This window comes from Triturus cristatus, chromosome 6 (genome assembly GCF_964204655.1).
Source record: "Triturus cristatus chromosome 6, aTriCri1.1, whole genome shotgun sequence".
NCBI lineage: Eukaryota > Metazoa > Chordata > Amphibia > Caudata > Salamandridae > Triturus > Triturus cristatus.
Genome location: NC_140589.1, coordinates 1,910,551,854 through 1,910,573,940, shown reverse-complemented (window position 1 = coordinate 1,910,573,940; position 22,087 = coordinate 1,910,551,854). Strand labels below are relative to the sequence as shown.

The 22,087-nt window shown below is 46.4% G+C and overlaps 2 protein-coding genes across 4 annotated transcripts in view; both read left to right on the top strand.

Annotated features, from left to right (window-relative positions):
* The window catches only part of LOC146822425 (endogenous retrovirus group 3 member 1 Env polyprotein-like), a 33,997-nt gene extending 22,097 nt beyond the window's left edge, over positions 1–11,900 (top strand). Inside the window, exon 2 of the mRNA XM_085613520.1 lies at positions 9,006–11,900. Coding sequence (XP_085469646.1) covers positions 9,726–11,237 — 1,512 coding nt within the window. The 5' untranslated portion in view covers positions 9,006–9,725 and the 3' untranslated portion in view covers positions 11,238–11,900. The remainder of the gene's footprint in view (positions 1–9,005) is intronic.
* The window catches only part of LOC146822424 (uncharacterized), a 67,355-nt gene that overhangs the window by 22,473 nt on the left and 22,795 nt on the right, over positions 1–22,087 (top strand). The gene's annotated exons all lie outside the window — the stretch shown is intronic.

Genomic DNA, 22,087 nt, shown 5'->3' with positions numbered 1-22,087 from the left:
CATTATGAATATTTTTGGGAAATACTAGCGTACATCAACACACATCAGTAGCTTAGTGAAATGTTTATTGTTTTGGGTGAACATTTTATTTTGAAAGCAAAGAATCATCAATATTTGTTTCAAGCTTCTGTGAATATTAGCATGTAATCAAAGAGCATTTTGGGAGCATTATACATAGCCTCATATTGCTAAACTTTGAAAACGTATGTACACACTTTCATACTGGAACCACTGTCAGTGGTGCAGTCGGAGCTTACAACATTTAATTAGAGTGCTCACCCTAAGAATAGAGGCTTTCAATTAATGAACAACAAATACAATTTGTAACAGCATTAACACATGGATATAAATATTACCTTACCTGCAGGCAATGCCTTTCCCTGATTCATAACATGTTACTGTAAAGTGGCAGCCAAGGTTTTATGCTATAGGGGGCCTACTTGTCCCAAGGACAAAATACATATGAAAACTTGTTGCCCTTGACCCCAAACAATATGTCCCGGGCGTCGGGCTATGGGAATTCCACATCCCTGGTTACTGGCACGTGTGTAGTGTGCCCATGTTATGTTACTGGCACTTTTGTGGTGTTCCCATGTTACTGGCACTTGTGTAGCGTGCCCATGTTACTGGCACTTGTGTTGCATGCCCATGTTACTGGCGCTTGTGCAGTGTGCCCATGTCATGTTACTGGCGCTTGTGCAGTGTGCCCATGTCATGTTACTGGCGCTTGTGCAGTGTGGCTGTGTCATGTTACTGGCACTTGTGCAGTGTGCCCATGTCATGTTACTGGCACTTGTGTAGCGTGCCCATGTTACTGGCGCTTGTGTAGTGTTCCCATGTTACGTTACTGGTGCTTGTGTAGTGTGCCCATGTTATGTTACTGGCACTTGTGTTGTGTGTGGCCATGTTACTGGCACTTGTGTAGTGTGCCCGTGTTATGGCACTTGTGTAGTGTGCCCGTGTCATGTTACTGGTGCTTCTGTCGCATGCCCATGTTACTGGCACTTGTGTAGTGTGCCCACGTTATGTTGGTGAGAAGAACAGGGGAACCCTACTCACAACAGAACCAGGGTACTAGGTATATATGAGTAAACGGCGGTTCCTGCGGACTAATGCAACTGATTTAAGCAGTATATAGGCACAATCGCAATACAAAGGGTACAACAATGTCAGAGGGCAAGAGACCATCCACACAGTAGGTTCAGTATAACAAGTTTTGAGAATCAAAAAAACATATATATACCATTTTTCAATTATGGGAGCAAGTATTTGTGCATTGTGTTCCCAAGTGAAAAAATTTAACCTAAGTGTGAGTTATAAGATGAATATTTATATACATGGTTTCCATAGATTGTAAGAAACCACCATTCATATATAATTTCTTCAACAGCATAAGTACACAATGATACACGCTGGGTAATGGTTCGTTCTCTGTGCTTGTCGACAACGTTTCGACCCTTCTTGTCAATGTGGGGTCTCCTCAGGACTAGTGATGCAGGGACATCTATAACAAAATAATGTAAGCATAAGGCCCATATACCGGCACAGATGCGAGAAATAGGATTAAAAAGGGCTTCAAAGGAAGGGGTTTACCTGAAATATTCTAAGCGCAGCCTTTGTGAAGTGTGAAGAAAATAACTCACATGAGGACCCAGCCGGGTTCTATCCTGATAGGATAATGAAAAGAGAAATGAATCAGTCAGAAACAGCGGTAAGCTGTGGCAGGATATGTCATACAGTGTGATCTGTGGAGCTGGTCTTACCTCAAGGTGAGGCAAGGCTGGCTATTAAAAGTGTAATTCGGCCAACAGGCTCTTCCATGAACATGCTACAGCCGTAGCGGTGTTGTTAATCCCTGATGAGTTCTGGATACAATGACAATGCACTGTGTTTATCTGCGTGGTAAAGTAGGAGGGGATGGTTGGTATCAATAAGATAAGGCGAGTGGAAGAATATTCCTGCTACTTAGACTAAATCATTCTGTGGTACTGTAAATTTCGGAACCACGTATCTGGCATGATTCTAACATGACGATTTCTTTATCAACAGACCCAGAATGTTTAGGATACTATGCACAAGCATTTGCGTCACATTCGAGTGACGAGATCGCCTGAAATCAGAGTTTCTGTCCTAATACCTCGAGCTCCATTTTAGGACGACAGCCATTTTGTGATTGCCCTCTCATAGGCAACAGGACTACGGCCAAGCATGGGTCTGAAGGACACACACACCTTCGCTGACTCCTCGGTGACCTGGGTGAACTGACTCCGCTGCCTAAGGCCAAACCTGTTCGGTCAGTTCCCTTCCCGCGGCCGCATGAGATTAGTATCAGGGCCCAGCATATCACGAAACCTTTCATCACACACGAACCATGCCTAATCTCTACACACCTGTCCCTGTTTCCCTCTTTATGACCCATTTTACGAGGAGGAGGTGCCCGTTTTTATTGGGTGTCCGTCGATATCTGATGAAGGCGCTAAGCTTTGCCGGGTAATTGATTAAGGGCTGAACGAACTGAAATATGTACTTGCCATTATGACTCTGTCTTTTCCTTTGTAATGAATGCATGTGAATGATCATACCGTAAAACGAGGAATGTTTGCCTAAAGCATAATATTTGGTATATAAGGAGAAGGCTGGTTTTTGTAAGTGAGCAGTCTCCTGAGAATATACACATGTTGTACTTCTAGGATACCTGTTACTGGCTGCAGCCAATAAATACGATCTTTGACTTCACCAAGAAGACTCTGTGTTTCTGTAAGTCTGAAACAGGAAGAACTCGAAGTCTTCGGGTGTGTTCCCTGGCACCGCTGGGTTCCGAAAAACCCAGTACTTTAGTTGGCGCCCAGCGTGGGGCGATTTCAGCGGTACCGGTCCAAGCCAGAGGTTCGTGAGGAGCTTTGTAGGAAAATTCTGGAGGAAGGCCGCCACTTCATCGACCCCTGTATGTCGACGTGGTCCGAAAGTCTTTGCTTCGAGGTTCTCCGCGTCCCAACGGCTACAAAGGACTGCTGCCCTGACTATCGCCCTGTTTTGGACCCTCGATGAATTGGTAGAGCGAAACGCTAAACGAGTCTTCTGGTGATGTCATCGATACCTCAGTTAAGTATAAGTGGAGCTTCTCCCAGTCCTTAGTTTGATTATTTGGTTTGATATCCCCTTTGGGATCTTTTGATTTGGAACTTGCAAGCGCCAAAACCAAGGGACTCGTGTATTCACGAGACTTTCGTATTCGATAATCCTTTGAAGTTTGAAACTAGACTAGAGAGCGAAGATGTCTGGTTCTAGTATACTTGGAAATTTGTTTTGTCTTGGTTATAATAGGGATTCCCGATTGGAGGACTCGTGTCCGGTTCCTCCGATTGGAACTCCAACTTATGAATTATATGTAAAACATGGCATAGGCCCACTTACATATAATGAAGTATGGATCCGTTACACCAGAAAAGATGGTGACTTAAAGTGGCCCCAATACGGTAGTTTCGACACAGAGATTCTGGATAATCTAGAGGTTAAACTCTTTAAGAAGAAAGCCCGCCCGGCAATGTTTGACTCTTTCCGCCTATGGCGTAAGGAAGCCAAACAGAAGGAAATTAAATTGGCAAAAAGAAATAAAAAAGAAAAGGGTATCTCGATAATGCAAGCTGCTTTGCAGTTTCAAGATAATGAAGAGGAACAGATGAGTGAGCAGTTGCACAGACAATGTAAACTAGTGATAGATAAATGTTATCCAGTTTTGCCGCTTCTTCGGCAAGATGCGTCAAAAGAAATAGAGAAAGATACTTTGATGTCACACTTGTTAAGTTCACCACCCCCTTATGCGCAGAGTGCTACAGCGCCTCCGCAACACCAAGTTGTGCAACATCCAGTTATTTTACATCAAGCTCCTCTGCCACCAGTTCCTCCTCAGTTGGCCCCTGCTCCTATGGTGCAGCCCCCTCAGGGGCCGCCGACTTTGCTGCCTGTCCCCCCTTTACCTTCTACGACTTTGCCTACTACATCGACTGCCTCTCTTGTCGCTCTTCCTGATACTGTCTCTACATCTACGTCTACACCTACTGTGCTTCCCTCTGTCTTTTCCCCTGTTCTTTTGCCAGCTTCTCCTTCTGTACGACAGAGAGTGACGGATACAGTTGCTAGTTTTATATTACCTTTCTTCGGGTCGTCTGGTGTGACCCCTGATCCAAAGCGTAAGCAGACGCGTAGTCAACTGCCTAATTCTCACGAGAAAGAGATGTTTGACCGTATGGCGCGCAAATGGATTGTTCACCCATCAAGGTATAATTTGGAGTCTGTTATGGAGGTCTTTTGTCAATGGGAAGCACCGAAACAGAGATACGTTTTTGAACAGATGTGTGTTTTCCTTTGTGAGGAATTGGAGGATAATGATTTGGATGCAAATCCGCAGGATTTGTGCCGTGTACGGTTTGAGTTTGAAAAAGGTACAATTGTGGGTCCCGAAGTCGAAAAAGCAATTGCGACATTGTTATCTTTTAGGATTGAGGATCCTCCCCAGTCACTGTTTAAACATGACTCCTCTGGTAAAAAGGTGCGGCAGTACCCTATGAGGGAAGTCCCTCCGGTATAGAAGGACGCTGTTGCGGCCGATGCCGCTCAAGGTATTGCTGCTGCTCCAGCTCATTTTCAGCGTGTTTGGGTACACATCCCTTGGAAACGATCTGAAGTGTTAGCCCTTAAACAAACTTTACCCGACCCCCGTAAGAACCCTGCAGGATATTATAAGGAGTTATCGCAGACTACGGAATCATGTGTTATGAATTTGGCTGACATAGACATGTTATTTGGGAATGTGGTTCCGCAGCCTTTGTGGGGATTGATTCGCAATACAGATCACGTGCAAGAGTTAGGCGCCACATGGGCTAATATTAGAGCTGCTAACGATGGGCAAGTTGGTGGTGCCAAGCCTGATCCCGTAGTAGCAGAACTCCCTGCTAGGATCATCACTTACATGAAAACTTTAATGCCTGCGATGCGTGTTAATTGGGATAAGTTATCTGCGTGTAAGCAGAAGAAAGATGAAACAGTCTGATTTCTTCACTAGGTTTGAGGAAACGTTTATCGACCACAGTGGTCAAGATATGAGTACAGAAGGTGGTCAACGGTTGTTCGTTGACAAATTTGTGCATAATTTGCTTCCAGAGTTGTGTAAGAAATTGAAAGATTCAGAAAGCTCTTGGGCTGTTTCCTCTTCAGCACAAATATTAGCTACTGCACAGTATTAGGAAAACAGGGATAAAGATGAGAAAGATAGAGCAGACAAGAAAAATAAGGAATTAAAAACGAAAGTTCTTTTACAGCAGGCGTACCCGCCACGTGGTGGTCAGAGTAATTATCAGCAACCTCAACAGTTTCAGAAAAACATGCAAAGGTATGAATTTACTCGACCGCGTGCCCCTGTAGGTCCCAATCAGTGTTCATATTGTAAAGAAGAGGGTCATTTCAAGTATAGTTGTCCTATTTTGTTGCAGCGTGCTAATGGTGCATTTAGCGCAAGAGGTCGAGGTGTTCAGCAAACTCCCAGAGGTAGAGGACGCGGAAGTCTCACCCAGAACGCGCGTCCCCTTCCACCTCAAAATACACTGAATAGTTTTGACCAACAAACTAATGCGTCTGGTAGGACGGCTCAGTACTATAATGATGATTATTATGTGGAAGATGAGAATATGGAAGGTAATGATTGCTAGGACAGCCATAGACAAAGAGAGGGAGTTGTTTCAGTTCCAGTAGATCAACGTGGACCGTATGTTAAGGTGACTACATCAGGTGTGTCAGAGCCTTTTCTGTTGGATACTGGTGCTGCAAAGAGTTCTATTATGCACTCAAAACTCCCTGGCGCGCCTTTGTCTGGCAAGATGAATGTTTCGGTAGGTTTTTCTGGCGCCCCGGTTAGGAATCCGATTTCTTGCCCTATGTCCCTTTCTGTTGGACCTTGTGAATTGGAAGCACCCCTAATTTTGACAACAGGTTGTGGTGAAAACTTGTTGGGATTGGATTTGTTGAAAAGATTGTATGCAACAATATATTGTTCTCCTTCGGAAGTACAACTTACACTGGGTAGGTTTCTCCAATGTATTTATCAAAGGATAAACTTCCAACAGAATTGTCGTTTCTTCCTGATGCCATTTGGGCTACTGGTCCTAATAATGTGGGCCTTTTGGAAATACCGCCATATGTTGTGACATTGAAAGCCAATGTTAAATTGCCACGCATTCCCCAATATAAGTACTCTAGTGAAGGTGAAAAAGCGTTGCTGGCGATCATTTATGATTTAATTGGAAAAGATGTGATCGAGGAGACCAGAGGCAACGTTTGCAATAGTCCTGTTCTGCCTGTTTTGAAACGTACTGACCCTTCTCAGCCACCTGTTTACAGGTTCGTGATTGATCTTAGAGAGGTCAATAAAATAGTTGTGCCACAGTTTCCAGTCATTCCTGATATTACTGCCTTATTGACTATGATTCCAGCCTCCGCCGCCTGGTTCTCGGTGATTGACTTAAAGAATGCTTTCTTCAGCATCCCGATTGCCGAGGAGAGCAGAGATATTTTTGGTTTCAGCCTAGGAGGTCGAAGCTTTCGCTTCAAACGCGCTCCTCAGGGCTACTGTGAAAGTCCATTAATATACAGCCAAGCTTTAAAAACTCAGCTCGATGCGATTGTTTTACCTGATGGTGCTACCCTTATTCAGTACGTTGACGATTTACTAATCGCCGCAGATACTGAAGACATTTGTAAAGAAGCAACATTGTCGTTGTTGCGTCATTTGTCTAATCTACATCACAAAGTGTCGCTTTCAAAACTGCAATATTGTCGACAAGAAGTGACCTACTTAGGTCATCTCTTATCGAAGGAGGGAAGGAAACTGACCCCAGAAAGAATTCAGGCATTAGCAAAATTGAGTGTGCCTAGGACTCAGAGAGAAGTACGTGCTTTCTTGGGCATTACATCCTACTGTAGACAATGGATACCTGGGTTTTCTCTGCTTGCCAAACCTTTGATAGCATTAACATGTAAAGATACACCGAATCCCGTCCCATAGTCTGAAGATTGTCAGAAAAGTTTTTCCGAATTGCGTGAAGCATTATGTTAGGCTCCTGTGCTGGGTACCCCTGACTACAGCAAACCTTTTAAACTATATGTGCACGAGAGTGAAGGTTGTGCATTGTCGGTGTTGACACAGTCTTTTGGAGGCAAGCAGCGTCCATGCGCGTATTTTTCATCAATTTTGGATCCGGTAGCTAAAGCATTGCCGAGTTGCTTGAGAGCCACAGCGGCAGCCGCTGTTTCTATTCGACAGTCTGCTGGGTTAGTAATGAACAACACGTTGTTTGTGATGGTTCCACATGCAGTGGACACGTTGTTAAACAGAACCAAAACACAGCACTTAACTAGTGCTCGATTGTCAGGTTACGTGTTGACACTGCTAGCGAGTCATGTTCACATACAAAGGTGCAATACGTTGAATCCAGCCACGTTATTGCCGATTTCAGTGGAGACAGATGATGTTGAGCAGCATGATTGTCTTTTTAGAACAGAAGAAGAAACAAAAGGGAGAGTGGATCTCAAAGATACTCCCCTTGTAGAGTGTGATGGTACCTTATGGGTGGATGGTTCATGTTTCAAGCTTTCGAATGGTGATACAACTGCAGCATATGCTGTCACGACTTTGCATACGATTGTTGAAATTCAGCCCAAGCAGCAGAGTTAATTGCACTTACAAGAGCGTGTGTGCTATCAAAAGGAATGAAAGTGACCATATATACCGACAGTCAGTATGCTTTCGGTGTGGCCCATAGTTTTGGGCGATTATGGAAGGAACGTGGGTTCCTGACTTCACATGGAGCTAAAATACAAAATGGTCAGTTGGTGAATGAGCTCCTTGAGTCACTGACATTGCCGCTACAAGTTGCGATTGTGAAATGCAGTGCACACAAGAAGGTTACTGATGATGTTGGTCGTGGTAATGCATTTGCGGATGAAATCGCAAAAGAAACAGCAAAGAATGTGAAGAATCGGATGTATGTTGCAGGCCCTGCAAGATGGGTTGGTGATGTTGGAATGTGTGAAGACACGATAGAGAGTGTGAAGTCTCTTCAAGCCGAAGCTTCAGAGAAAGAATTAAGTATGTGGAGAGAAAGTACGGGTAAACTGGATGAAAATGGTTGTTGGATTGACTTGTCAGAACATCGGCGATGGTTGTTACCCGATGCGTACGTGCTTGCAGTGGTGACAATGGCTCATGGAATGGCCCATATCAGTGTGAAAGGGATTTGTAAGTTGTTGGCTCCAGTATGGCAAAATACTGGAATTCCTAAATGTGCAGAGAATGTGGTCAAAAACTTCATGGTGTGTCTGAAATACAATCCTGGTAGGGGAACCCCAACTCCAGCTGGTCATTTTGCGCCTCCAACGTATCCGTTTGAGGTTTTGCAGCTAGATTTCATCCACATGGAAAGATGCAACAATTTGAAATATGCACTCGTTGTTGTTTGTGCCTTTTCAAGGTGGATAGAAGCATACCCTTTAAAAGACAACACTGCTCTGTCCACAGCTAAAGCCCTTGTAAAAGAATTTTCCCTAGATGTGGAATGCCGAGAATGGTCTGGAGTGACAATGGGAGTGAATTTGTGGGTCGAGTGATGAAAACAGTATGTGATGGACTGGGTATCCGGCAAAAATTTCACGCTGCAAATCATCCCCAGTCAGCTGGATTAGTAGAGTGATATAATGGCACATTAAAATTGAAGTTGGCCAAGATTCAAGCAAGCTCTGGTCTTAAATGGCCTGACGCTCTGCCTTTAGCACTCCTGTCAACAAGAATGACTGCACATTCAGTAGTGGGACTTAGTCCCTATGAAATCGTGTTTGGCCGCCCGGCCAATATATGGGGAGTGCCAAGGCCTACAAAATTCAGTGAGATCGAGTATCCAGTACTGCTTGATTATTTGTATGAATTGACGGCTAAATTGCGTGTTTTACACCAACAGGTGCATGATACTCTTCCTCAGGTCTCTGAAACTCCAGGACATCCTGTCAATCCTGGATCATGGGTGCTGGTCAAAAACTTTCAACGGACAAAGAATGATGAGCCCCGTTGGATCGGCCCCCGTCTCGTCCTTCTCTCAACGAGATCAGCTGTTCGAGTAAAAGGGAAAAAGAACTGGATCCACGGCGTCCATTGCAAGAGGGTCCCTTTGCCTCTGCCATATGACCGGTGGGTCCAGGAGGGGATCGCTGATTCTGAGACTGAAACCGTGCCTCGTTTTCTGCCGTTTAGCGATGCACGTGTAAAAGGAACAAGTTCTGAGCAGGAAAGCGATGACATTTTGCAAGAGGCTGTGCCACCGTCAATTCGATTGGACACTACAGAGCCTGAACTCTTGTTTCAAGACCAGACAGTACCTGGGAGAAATCGCTACAATTTGAGGCCAAGGACTATGGATAAATACAATTCTTTTCCTTTCCCTTGCTATTTTTTAATAATTTTGGGAAGTGCAGCTCTCTCTTTCATCTGAGAAACTTGCTTATTTTTGCTTTTTCGAACCGCCATCCGGGTTCAGCTGCAGGGTCGCGGTTGCCCAAGTCTTTGGAGTGCAACTGAAGACGTTAGGTCAGCAGTTCTGGTCGGTCCAAGGAGTTGCCCTGGACTGACAGAAGCATTTCCTTAGCATAGAACACCCTACCACCGCGAGCAGCACTCAGAGAGGATGGAGTTTTTCGAGAATGAGAGACCTGCTAAACCAATGGACTGCAAAGACAGAACATGTATAATGATGACAAGAAAACGATTTTTGATGTTATGTATTTCCATGTTACTGAGTGTGATGACGATCTTCATAGGATATGTCTTATTCTCTTTCCAAGTAACATTCGCACCAACTGCACAGCCCATACCTCCTCCTACTGTTTCCTCGCATTCCCTTCATCCCCTGCCTGAACACGAGTCCGCTAGAAGATTGGAATTTGTCAATAATTCGTTCATTCAGCTCCTACACCAACACCAACTAGTAGTAAACACAACTAACTGTTGGATGTGTGGCCTTATGCCCCATACTAGTGATAAAGGTATCCCGAACCTACTCCTACCTTTCAGCCATAATGGTTCTGTGTGGGCGTATAGAACAATGTTCATGTATGCTCATGAAGCCAACCCCCTACGTTCTGTGAAAGATAATCCCAAGAATAGTGCTCTAGTTAAGGGGATCGTGGATATGATTAGGGAAGAGATTTCCTATGAAACCATCCCAAGAGATGAGACACTAGCATATATTGGCTGGAATATGACAGGATATGAAGTTACTCTGAGTGAGAACCAGCGAGCAAAGAAATCCTCACCGATCTGGATTGTACCCCATCAGGGTCACCTATGTTTGCAAGGTTATGGCAAGAATCCCAGAGCTCAGTTAGGGAAAAGTATCTGCGCTGAAACTTACGTTTTTGCATCTCAGACTTCCCCTTCGTTCTTAGCAGCCAAGGGTACCTATTTCATCTGCCATGATAGAGCCTATACATGGTTGCCCCCGGACTTTTCGGGCACATGTTTTGTTTCATTCCTGCTGCCTCCCACCTATATGACCGCGGCAGATTACCATAAGACAAGGATGGTTAGAGGCGTCATCAGTCAAGATGACACTGCAGGACAAGAGTTTGGAGATTTCATAAAGGGTTCTCTGCTGTTTTGGGGTCCAATGGTTAACAGCAGGAACATAAGGCAATTGACAAGAGTGGTTGAATCCACGGTAGTTGAAACAGCCGGTGCCCTTGGTAATTTGACTACTGAGCTCCAGTCGGATCGTCTTATGACTCTTCAGAACAGGGTCGCGTTAGACGTCATACTTGCAGACCGGGGTGGGGTATGTAGAGTGATCCAATCTAGCTGCTGTGTTTTTATTCCAGATAACGCTCCAACAGTTTTCCAGGCCATTTCCAAACTGCATAGAATCTCCGAATCTATTCACGTAGATAAAGGGGAATGGTCATTGGCGGGGTGGTTTTGGGAACTGATATCCGCTTGGGGTTGGAAGATCCTGATAGTCATTGGAATGATCTTAGCCATTCTTTTCCTGCTCTGTCTATGTGTACAGTGTGCTCCTGTAATTTGTGGCATCTGCGCTACATCATGTATAAGGAAACCTGTAACACGAGACGAGCTAAGCAATAGGATGATGCTACAGCAACATCTCCGCGACTTTATGGACATAGACCTGGAATCAGACTAGCGGGAGTATAGGTTATTGCCTATGTAAGGGCAAAAGGAGGGTCTGTGGTACTGTAAATTTCGGAACCACGTATCTGGCATGATTCTAACATGACGATTTCTTTATCAACAGACCGACAATGTTTAGGATACTATGCACAAGCATTTGCGTCACATTTGAGTGACGAGATCGCCTGAAATCAGAGTTTCTGTCCTAATACCTCGAGCTCCATTTTAGGACGACAGCCATTTTGTGATTGCCCTCTCATAGGCAACAGGACTACGGCCAAGCATGGGTCTGAAGGACACACACACCTTCGCTGACTCCTCGGTGACCTGGGTGAACTGACTCCGCTGCCTAAGGCCAAACCTGTTCGGTCAGTTCCCTTCCCGCGGCCAAATGAGATTAGTATCAGGGCCCAGCATATCACGAAACCTTTCATCACACACAAACCATGCCTAATCTTCTACACACCTGCCCCTGTTACCCTCTTTATGACCCGTTTTACGAGGAGGAGGTGCCCGTTTTTATTGGGTGTCCGTCGATATCTGATGAAGGTGCTAAGCTTTGCCGGGTAATTGATTAAGGGCTGAACGAACTGAAATATGTACTTGCCATTATGACTCTGTCTTTTCCTTTGTAATGAATGCATGTGAATGATCATACCGTAAAACGAGGAATGTTTGCCTAAAGCATAATATTTGGTATATAAGGAGAAGGCTGGTTTTCGTAAGTGAGCAGTCTCCTGAGAATATACACATGTTGTACTTCTAGGATACCTGTTACTGGCTGCAGCCAATAAATACGATCTTTGACTTCACCAAGAAGACTCAGTGTTTCTGTAAGTCTGAAACAGGAAGAACTCGAAGTCTTCGGGTGTGTTCCCTGGCACCGCTGGGTTCCGAAAAACCCAGTACTTCATTACCCGGATCGTGTTGTGACCGGACAGATCTCTGTGTCTGTAGAAGAAAGCAGCGTAAGTCAGCTTCAGTTCTGGCCGCGTGAGTCAGCTCTCGGTTCAATGACACTGATCGCTCTGGGTGAAGTCTGCTAAATACAAGATTTTCCCGCCATTCTACATGGAGAACTGACAGGCCTAGTTGTGGATCACCGTAACGCCGTTCAATCCGACGATCGGTGCCCGCGAAGGGTAAACAGTGAAGAGAGACCTCTGTGTGTGTGCAATTCTGTTTAAAGTGTGCCACAAAATAGAAAGACTGCGCTAGTGTTGATGATGGCACTGGGAGGCATAATTTTTAAAAATAGGGTGCATGGTGAGGAAGGTGAATTATCCTTCAGAAGTGCGGCTATTTATTATATACACACTGCACGGTTCGCGGTACATTCTGCAGATTGTGTAATTTGTGACCATTGCGGCATGTGGAACAAGCATGCATTGGACAGAAATTCGCAATCTAAAATGAGATATACATAAGGTCCATCAATCCGGATATTTGCGGAGCGCGCTACTTACCCGTGAGGGTCTCAAGGCACTGAGGGGGTGGAGAGTTGCGCTACTTCTCGAAGAGCCAGGTCTTGAGGAGTCTTCTGAAGGCGTGTAAGTCTTCGGTCTGCCGTAGCTGGGTAGGTAGGGTGTTCCAGGTCTTGGCGGCGAGGTAGGAGAAGGATCTGCCACCGGAGGTTGTTCGTTGGATGCGGGGGACGGCGGCGAGTGTGAGGCTGGCAGAGCGGAGCTGGGGGGTGAGGGTGTGGAAGCTGAGTCTGCTGTTCAGGTAGCCGGGTCCGGTGTCGTGGAGTGCTTTGTGTGCATGGGTGAGGAGTTTGAAGGTGATCCTCTTGTCGACGGGGAGCCATTGTAGGTTTGTCAGGTGGGGGGGTCATGTGGCTGCAGCGGGGGACGTTGACGATCAGTCAGGCGGAGGCATTTTGGATGCGCTGTAGTCGTCGTAGGTGTTTGGCTGGGATTCCGGCATAGAGAGCGTTGCCGTAGTCCAGCCTGCTGCTGACGAGGGCCTGTGTCACCATTCTTCTTATTTCGTCGGGATCCACTTGTAGATCCTGCGAAGCGTGCGGAGGGTGTTGAAGCAGGAGGAGGAGACGGCATTGACCTGTTTGGACATGGAGAGGGAGGAGTTGAGGATGAATCCTAGATTGCGTGCATGGTCGGTGGGTGTCGGTGCTGTCCCGGGAGTGGCCGGCCACCAGGAGTCATCCCAGGCCGAGGGGTAGGGTCTGAGGATGAGGACCTCCGTCTTGTCTGAGTTCAGTTTCAGCCGGCTTCTCCTCATTCAGTCGGCGATGGCCTTCATTCCGTCGTGGATGTTGGTTTTGGCGGTGCTCGGGTCCTTGGTGAGGGAGAGGATGAGCTGAGTGTCGTCGGCGTAGGAGATGATGTTGAGGTTGTGGTGGCGGGCCACTTGCGCAAGGGGGGCCATGTATATGTTGAACAGCGTAGGGCTGAGGGTGGAGCCCTGGGGGACGCCGCAGATGATGTCGGTGGCTTTGGATCTGAAGGGTGGGAGGCGGATGCTCTGGGATCCGCCGGAGAGGAAGGATGTGGTCCAGTCGAGGGCCTTCTCTTGGATACCGGCTTCTTGGAGGCGTGTTTTTAGAGTGCGATGGCAGACCGTGTCGATGGCGGCCAAGAGGTCTAGGAGGATGAGGGCTGATGTTTCGCCATTGTCTAATTGGTGCCTGATGTCGTCTGTGGCGGCGATGAGGGCAGTCTCTGTGCTGTGGTTACGTCTGAATCCAGATTGGGATGGGTCCAGTATGTTGTTGTCTTCGAGGTGGTGGGTCAGTTGCATGTTGACGATTTTCTCGATGACCTTCGCCGGGAACGGGAGTAGGGAGATGGGCCGGAAGTTCTTCAGGTCCTTGGGGTCCGCCTTGGGATTCTTGAGGAGGGCGTTGATTTCGGCGTGCTTCCAGCTTTCTGGGAATGTCGCTGTTTTGAAGGAGATGTTGATGACCTTCCGTAGTTGGGGGGCGATGGCTGCGTCTGCCTTGTTGAATATGTGGTGTGGGCACGGGTCTGTCGGAGATCCTGAGTGGATGGAGTTCATGACCTTGCGTGTCTCGTCGTCGCTGACGTTGGACCAGGAGGTAAGGCAGTTGGCGTTGTTGGTGTTCGGAGGAGGGGTGGAGTCTGGCGTGGTCGGGTCCGTCGTGGTGTTGAAACTGTCGTGGATGTCAGCGATCTTGCGGTGGAAGAAGATGGCCAGTGAGCCGCACAGTTCCTGTGAGGGCGGGATGTCGTTGGTGTTGGCGCTGGGATTGGATAGTTCTTTAACGATGCGAAAGAGCTCTTTGCTGTCGTGTGCATTGTTATCCAGGCGGTCTTTGAAGGAGGACCTCTTGGCTGATCTGATGAGGTGGTGGTGTCTGCGGGTGGCGTCCTTGTGGGCTGCGTGGTTGTCTGGTGTGCGTTCGTGGAGCCATTTCTTCTCCAGTTTCCGGCATGCGCGCTTGGAGGCCAGGAGCTCGTCGGTGAACCAGGTGGCTCTCTTGCTGGCGTTGCTATTGGGGGGTTTCTTCAGTGGGGCGAGGGTGTTGGCACAGTCGTCGATCCACTGTCTGAGATTGCAGGCTGTGGCGTCTGGGTTGGTGGGGTCGGTGGGAGGGTTCTGGGAGAGGGTGGTGAGCAGCTTGTCTTCGGTGACTTTGCTCCAGCCGTGGCGAGGCAGCTGTTGGGTGCGGTGGTACGTGGTTGGTTTTTTGAAGGTGAAGTGAATGCAGCGGTGGTCGGTCCAGTGGGGTTCGGTGGTGTGGTTGAAGGTGACGTGGGTGCTTGTGGAGAAGACGGCGTCCAGCGTGTGTCCGGCGGCGTGGGTGGGTGCAGTGACGAGTTGTCTGAGGCCGAGGTTGGCGAGGTTGCCGATCAGCTTGGTGGAGTTGTCCATGACCACATATTATTTACATTAGTGAACACATGTCACAAGTGTCAATCCCGAGTCTAGTGCAGGCGTATTCTGTGAGTAACTACATGATACATTACATGTAGTATGCCGTATGGTTATTGGTTATGACAATGCAGACCGGGTCTAGTAAGGGTTCATCAATGAAGTGTGGTGACATACCCTCTCCATTCTTCAGTAGAGTTAAGCCCTTCTTCAATAGAATTGACCTTATCTATCCTGCGGCACTCACTGCGTTGGAGTATGTTTGTGATGTCGCCTCCTCTCTCTGGTAAAGAGGCAATATCAATTATTTGACATTTTATCTCGTCTGCAGTGTGATTTTTCTCATTGTATTGTGATACCAGGGGGGCATTCAGTACAGATCTACGTATGCGACGACGGTGTTGGCTGATCCGTGCTTTGACCGGTTGCTGTGTTTGTCCAATATAAGGGAGGCCACATGGACACCAGATACAATACACTACATTCCGTGTGTTACAGTTTGAAAAAGTTTCCAAGTTGTACTTTAAATTGCCATGTTCAAATGTAGTGATGTTAAACGTGAAATCGCAGGAGACGCAATTTCCCAATATTGAATACATACGGTTGTACACTGACATGCGGTATCTGTAGGAAATAAACCAAAATGAAAATTTAAAAAGCTGGCAGGCCCTTTATAAATGCGGCGTGTTATCTCGATCAATGACCTCCTCTATAGTGGGTATACTTAACAGCTATTTTGTGCGATCATCTGTGATGGAAGAAATCAATCATACACTATGTCTTTGTGAAGATAAGTTATTATGTACAAATTGCAGTTTAAAAGCACTTATGAAAAAGACACCAAGTGACATACAACATATAACAAAATAATAGTATTACATATCAATGACACATACTTTAGTTTCAGCAGAAATATGCCCCATGATCTGCAGGGGCAGAGGGGCTTTCAAAATGGTAATGGGGACATAAAATGGTAATGGGGACATAGAAATAGTCAATAGAGTTTCCTAAAGGTAAATGAGATAGGAACGGGGAGGGAAATCCCAGTGCCTTGGCTTATTCTATAAGGAAAATAGAAACCTTATTATTTCCTTGGAAAAATGAGAAATAAGGTCAAAAGGGTCTGGCTGGACTTACTTTGTCAAAGTAGTCCTCTCGGAAAATGACCTAATGGCACCCCTGGAAACTGCATCTTACCGCGTCTGTCTCCTATTGGCCATTAAATAGACCCGGATCAGCTTAGTCATGCTTACTTAAAAAAACTAGTCTGTTTCTCTCACAAAATGGCTGCTGTGACTGGCAATGGAGCGGGGCCATCTTGGGCGAATGTAATAGACCCGGATCAGCCTAGTCATGCTTACTTCAAAAACTAGACCGTGTCTCTCACAAAATGGCCGCTGTGACTGGCAATGGAGCAGGGCCATCTTAGGCGAATGAGAAAACGGTCGGGTATTGTGGACAAAAGGTGAAAAGAAAAGAAAACTAACAAGGGGGATAACATTACAAGGGGGATACATTTAAACACTCAAGTATGATGTAGAGTGGTAATTTTTGCAGTATGTTGTGTGCGCAACAGTGCATCTGATTGATGCGCAAGACCCTTATACATAACAGCTCGACTTTGCTCTTCTCGACCACATCTCCCCACACATGAAAGTGCTGAACTGGCTCCCTTTAGAGGCCAGAATCCAACTGGCATGCATTACACACAAGACTCTATACACAAACTCCCCTGCTTATCTGGCACAGAAACTAATGGTATCTGGAGGAAGGAGGAACTCCCAATCTGCTAGAAACCTCTTACTCTAACCTGCCTTCTTTCAGAAAAAAGAACCTACAATAGGGCCTTCACCGGAGCGGCACCAAGAATTTGGAACTCTTTCCCACCCGCCAACAGAAGAATCCCTTCTCTAGCACATTTCAAAAAGGAGGCCAAAACCTTCCTCATGGGTAAATTCCTCATCTAAGACATGCCCTCAACCACCACATTGTGCCAGATGAATCTAAGACTTTCGCTTCTTCCCCAGATCACCAATTCTCCCCGCCGAGAATAAGTGGCACCTTTGTTTTTACTGACTCTAACGGTGATTGTAACCATACATCTGTATCCCCCTCTTTCCCTTTGTTCTCAGCACCCCGTCCCCTTGCCATCCTTTCTGTTGATTATGTATATTTCTGCACTTTAAACTTTTGTTTTGTTCACCACTGTATACCTTGTAAAGCGCTCTGATACTCTCACGGGTCAAGTTCGCGCTCTATAAAACACAAAAATAAATAAATAAAATTCTCAGAATAGCTTGTATGTATATCATGAAATTACTAAACCTCATGTCGTGTTAGAGGTAGTCATGAAAAATGCCAGATTCCTGGATAATGGGGTACAACAGAATGATGCTCAAGCCCTTAGACATAACAGCTCGACTGCGCTCTTCTCAGAATAGTTTGCATATACATCATGTGATGACTAAACCTCATGTCTTGTTAGGTGGAAGTCATAAATGGTGCCCGTTTACTGGATAATGCAAGATATCTGGTATGGAATAGTAGACTCGTAGTAGCCTATTTGGAGTATAAATGCCACCGATGGGCAGTCTGCTGTTCCCAAATGAGCTGCTGCTAATGGAATGGTGATGGAGCCTTCCTGTGCAATTGGGCATTCTAGATGAAGTGTACCCATGTGTTATTAGCTTTATGATTTTCGTTAGTGTGAGTATCGGGTGCGGTTGGACCTTTACTTCCGTTATATTGTGAGTAGAGTGGTATACTCAAACAAACTGCTAAGTCTGGCAGAAGGTGTATTTCTGATTTATCTAACGAACTGCCCCCACGGGATATCATGATTCAGTCCTTCAGTGTCCGTGTGCAATTTATACACCCACCGCTGCTCTTTCTCTAGTACTCTTTTTTTCCAGATTGTTGATTTCTTGATGTGTTTGAGATGTTCTAACACTACCTGGTGTAAATCGTTAGGGGTGTGTTTCACTTGTAATGTGATACAATTTTTTGGTGACCCAGTGGCACCTGATGTTGCTGCTGTATTCTCCTATCCTGGTGCTAACCTTTCTGGTGGTCATACCCACATTATGTAGGTTACATGTGCATGTGATCAAGTACACGACCCCTGTGGTATTGCAGTTAGTGAATTTGCGTAACTCCCAACTCATCTTGTTGTTAAAGGTTACTTTTTTTGTAGTGGAGGTCAGGTGACACACACTGCATTTCCAACAAGGATGGTGGCCCATCGGTAGGGTACTCAGTAGTTGTTGGGACTTATCGTTTCTAGTTTGGGGCGGGTGTGTACCAAGATGTCTCTTGGGTTTTTTCCTTTTCTGTGTGAGAACATGAGTTTGGGGATGTTCAGCTGCCCATGTTACTGGCGCTTGTGTAGCATGCCCATGTTACCGGCGCTTGTGCAGTGTGCCCATGTCATGGGCACTTGTACAGTGTGCCTATGTCATGTTACTGGCACTTGTGCAGTGTGCCCGTGTCATGTTCCTGGTGCTTGTGTAGCAGGCCCATGTTACTGGCACTTGTGTAGCATGCCCATGTTACTGGCACTTGTGTAGTGTGCCCATGTTGCTGGCACTTGTGTGGTGTGCCCATTTTACTGGCGCTTGTGTAGTGTACCCATGGTACTGGCACTTGTGTAGCTTGCCCATGTTATGTTACTGGCGCATGTGTAGCATGCCCATGATATTGGCGTTTGTGCAGCATGCCCATTTTACTGGCGCTTGTGCAGTGTGCCCATGTCATGTTACTAGCACTTGTGAAGTGTACCCGTGTCATGTTACTGGCGCTTGTGTAGTGTGCCCATCTTATGTTACTGGCACTTGTGTAGCATGCCTATTTTACTGGTGCATGTGTAGCGTGCCCATGTTATGTTACTGGTGCGTGTGTAGCGTGCCCATGTTATGTTACTGGCGCTTGTGTAGCATGCCCATGTTATGTTACTGGCGCTTGTGTAGCGTGCCTATGTTACTGGCGCTTGTGCAGTGTGCCCGTGTTATGTTACTGGTGCGTGTGTAGCGTGCCCATGTTATGTTACTGGTGTGTGTGTAGCGTGCCCATGTTATGTTACTGGCGCTTGTGTAGCGTGCCCATGTTATGTTACTGGCGCTTGTGTAACGTGCCCATGTTACTGGCACTTGTGCAGTGTGCCTGTGTCATGTTACTGGCGCTTGTGGAAGTGAACCCGTGTCATGTTACTGGTGCTTGTGTAGCATGCCCATGTTATGTTACTGGTGCTTGTGTAGCATGCCCATGTAATGTTACTGGGGCTTGTGTGGCGTGCCCATGTTACTGGCGCTTGTGCAGTGTACCCGTGTCATGTTACTGGTGCTTGTGCAGTGTACCCGTGTCATGTTACTGGCGCTTGTGTAGTGTGCCCATCTTATGTTACCGGCGCTTGTGTAGCGTGCACATGTTACTGGTGCCTGTGTAGCGTGCCCATGTTATGTTACTAGCGCTTGTGTAGCGTGCCCATGTTATGTTACTGGGGCTTGTGTGGCGTGCGCATGTTACTGGTGCTTGTGCAGTGTACCCGTGTCATGTTACTGGCGTTTGTGTAGTGTGCCCAACTTATGTTACTGGTGCTTGTGTAGCATGCCCATGTTACTCGCGCTTGTGTAGTGTGCCCATGTTACTGCCGCTTGTGTAGCGTGCCCATGTTACTGGCGCTTGTGTAGCGTGCCCATGTTATGTTACTGGCTCTTGTGTAGTGCTCCCATGTTATGTTACTGGCGCTTGTGTAGCATGCCCATGTCACTGGTGCTTGTGTAGTGTTCCCATGTTATGTTACTGGCGCTTGTAAAGCGTGCCCATGTTATGTTACTGCGTCTTGTGTACCAGCCAGAATTATGTGTTGATCAACCAGAATTCTGAGGGAAAGGGATACTCTAGAGGGTATATTTTATATAGTCAGCAGGATCCAGGAAATATCCTCCTTTAATCCCTCTTTATCGGAGGCAAGCCTAAGCACCCATCCCTGTTCAGTGTGGAACAGAGTGCCCTTGTTCATTTTGGGGTGCGCTTCTAAAATGACCCAGCATAGTGAATCTGGTGAATGTTTCAGGAGTTCAAAATGTGCAGTCATCTTGGTGTTGGTTTTATGACATCGGATATTGCTCCCGTGTTCTGTAATGCGTGTCTTGATAGGTCTGTTGCAGTTAGTGTGCCTCTTTAGCTGCCATTTAAACCCACTGCAAAATGTGGTATCTTTAGTAGGTTTTGTAAGTGGGCAAACTGTACAGGCACCGCATGGGTTGTGTCCCACAACAGGTGGAAGGTCCCACAAGGATCTCTGTGTGGTGGTGTTGTGGACTTTGGGCCTGGTATGTATCAGCATATCCTTGAGGTTGCTGGTGCATTCAAAAGCAAACCTCGGAGTGGGCAGGTTAAGTGTGCCGGAATAAAGGATGCCCCAATGTTTCCTTATGATATTCCTGATCTTATTAGAGTATGGGGTAAAAGTGGTGACATGTGAGCACCTCACTGGACTCTTTTTGTCTTGTTTCTAGTAGTGCTACTCGATTATTATTTTTGGCCCACTTAAGTGATAGTGCAATGTTGCGTTTCGGATATTCTCTTTTGCGTAGGTTTTCTGCTAAAATGTCTGCATCCGTTTTAAAGTCGGCCACAGAACTGCAGTTCCTCCTAATTCGGAGGAACTGACTGAAAGGCAGGTTTTCTTTCGAGGCACTTGGGTGGTGGCTGCTAAACGGTAAAAGACAATTTCGGTCGGTGGGTTTTCTGTACAGTGTAGTACTGATCTGACCTTCGTCTAACATGATCTTGAGGTCAAGGAAAGGGATATTATTGTCTGAGATGGTGCTGGTGAACTTCAAATAGGGGTTTAAGGTGTTGATCCAGTAACAAAATTCATCACATCTCCATCTTTCCCCCTTCCACAAGATGAGGATGTCATCAATAAACCTCTTCCACAAAACCACATTAGTGAGGTAGGGGTTCGATGGACTGTGGATTTCTCTTTCCTCAAAGGCAGACATATACAAACACGCCACACTCGGCGCGAATGTGCTGCCAATTGAAGCGCCCTGGGCCTGATGATAGAGTTGTTTATTATATTTTAAAAAGTTCTCAGTCAACGCCAACGTAGCACACTCGAGCACGAATGGCACTGGAGTCGGAAATTCCCAATCTGTTCTAGTCAGTGTATCCTCTATGACACTTAATGTGGCACGTTGTGGGATGTTGGTGTAGAGGGCCTCAACATCCAGGGTAACCAGAAGGTTAATTTCTTCTGGATGCTGGACCCCCTCAATCAGGCGGAGGACATCAGTGGTGTCTTGTAAGAACGATGGAATGGCTCTAACCAGGGGTTGCAAAAAATAATCACAGAACCAAGAGAGTGGTTCGAGGATCAACCCAATCCCCGAGACGATGGGCGTACTGGGTACTGGAGTAACCCCTTTGTGAATCTTTGGCAAGATGTAAAAGCTGGGTGTCTTGGGTTCCTTGGTGATGAGGAATTCTGCTTCCTTCTTAGTGATCCACCCTTCAGTCTCAGCAGAGAAGACCACGGTTGATATAATGATGGCTAGTCGCGGGGTGAGATCATCTGTTATGGGAGTGTAATATCTCCGGTTGCTGAGTTGTCGTAGGAATTCTGTATCATAGTCAACAGTTCACTTCACTGTGGCCCCTCCCTTATCGGCTTGTATAATGGTAATGTCTGGGTCATCCGCCAGAGCCCTGACAGCTGTCAGTTCAGCTGAGGATAAATTGTGAAAGGTAGTAGGTTTAATGTCATTGGTTAGGTCTTTGAGTACAGCCTGCTCAAATGTCAATACCTCGTTTGGTACCATGCTACTGTTTGGTGTGAAGGTGGATGGTTTTTGTAGCCCTGAGTCCTCCGTTGGGATGGTGGGTTTGTCGAGGAAAAAGGCTTTGAGGCGTATCTTGCAAAAAAAGCCTTGAATTTCACAGGTGTCACAAAACGTATCAGTGTTAGGGGTAGGGACATAACCCAAACCGTTCTGTAGTACTTTC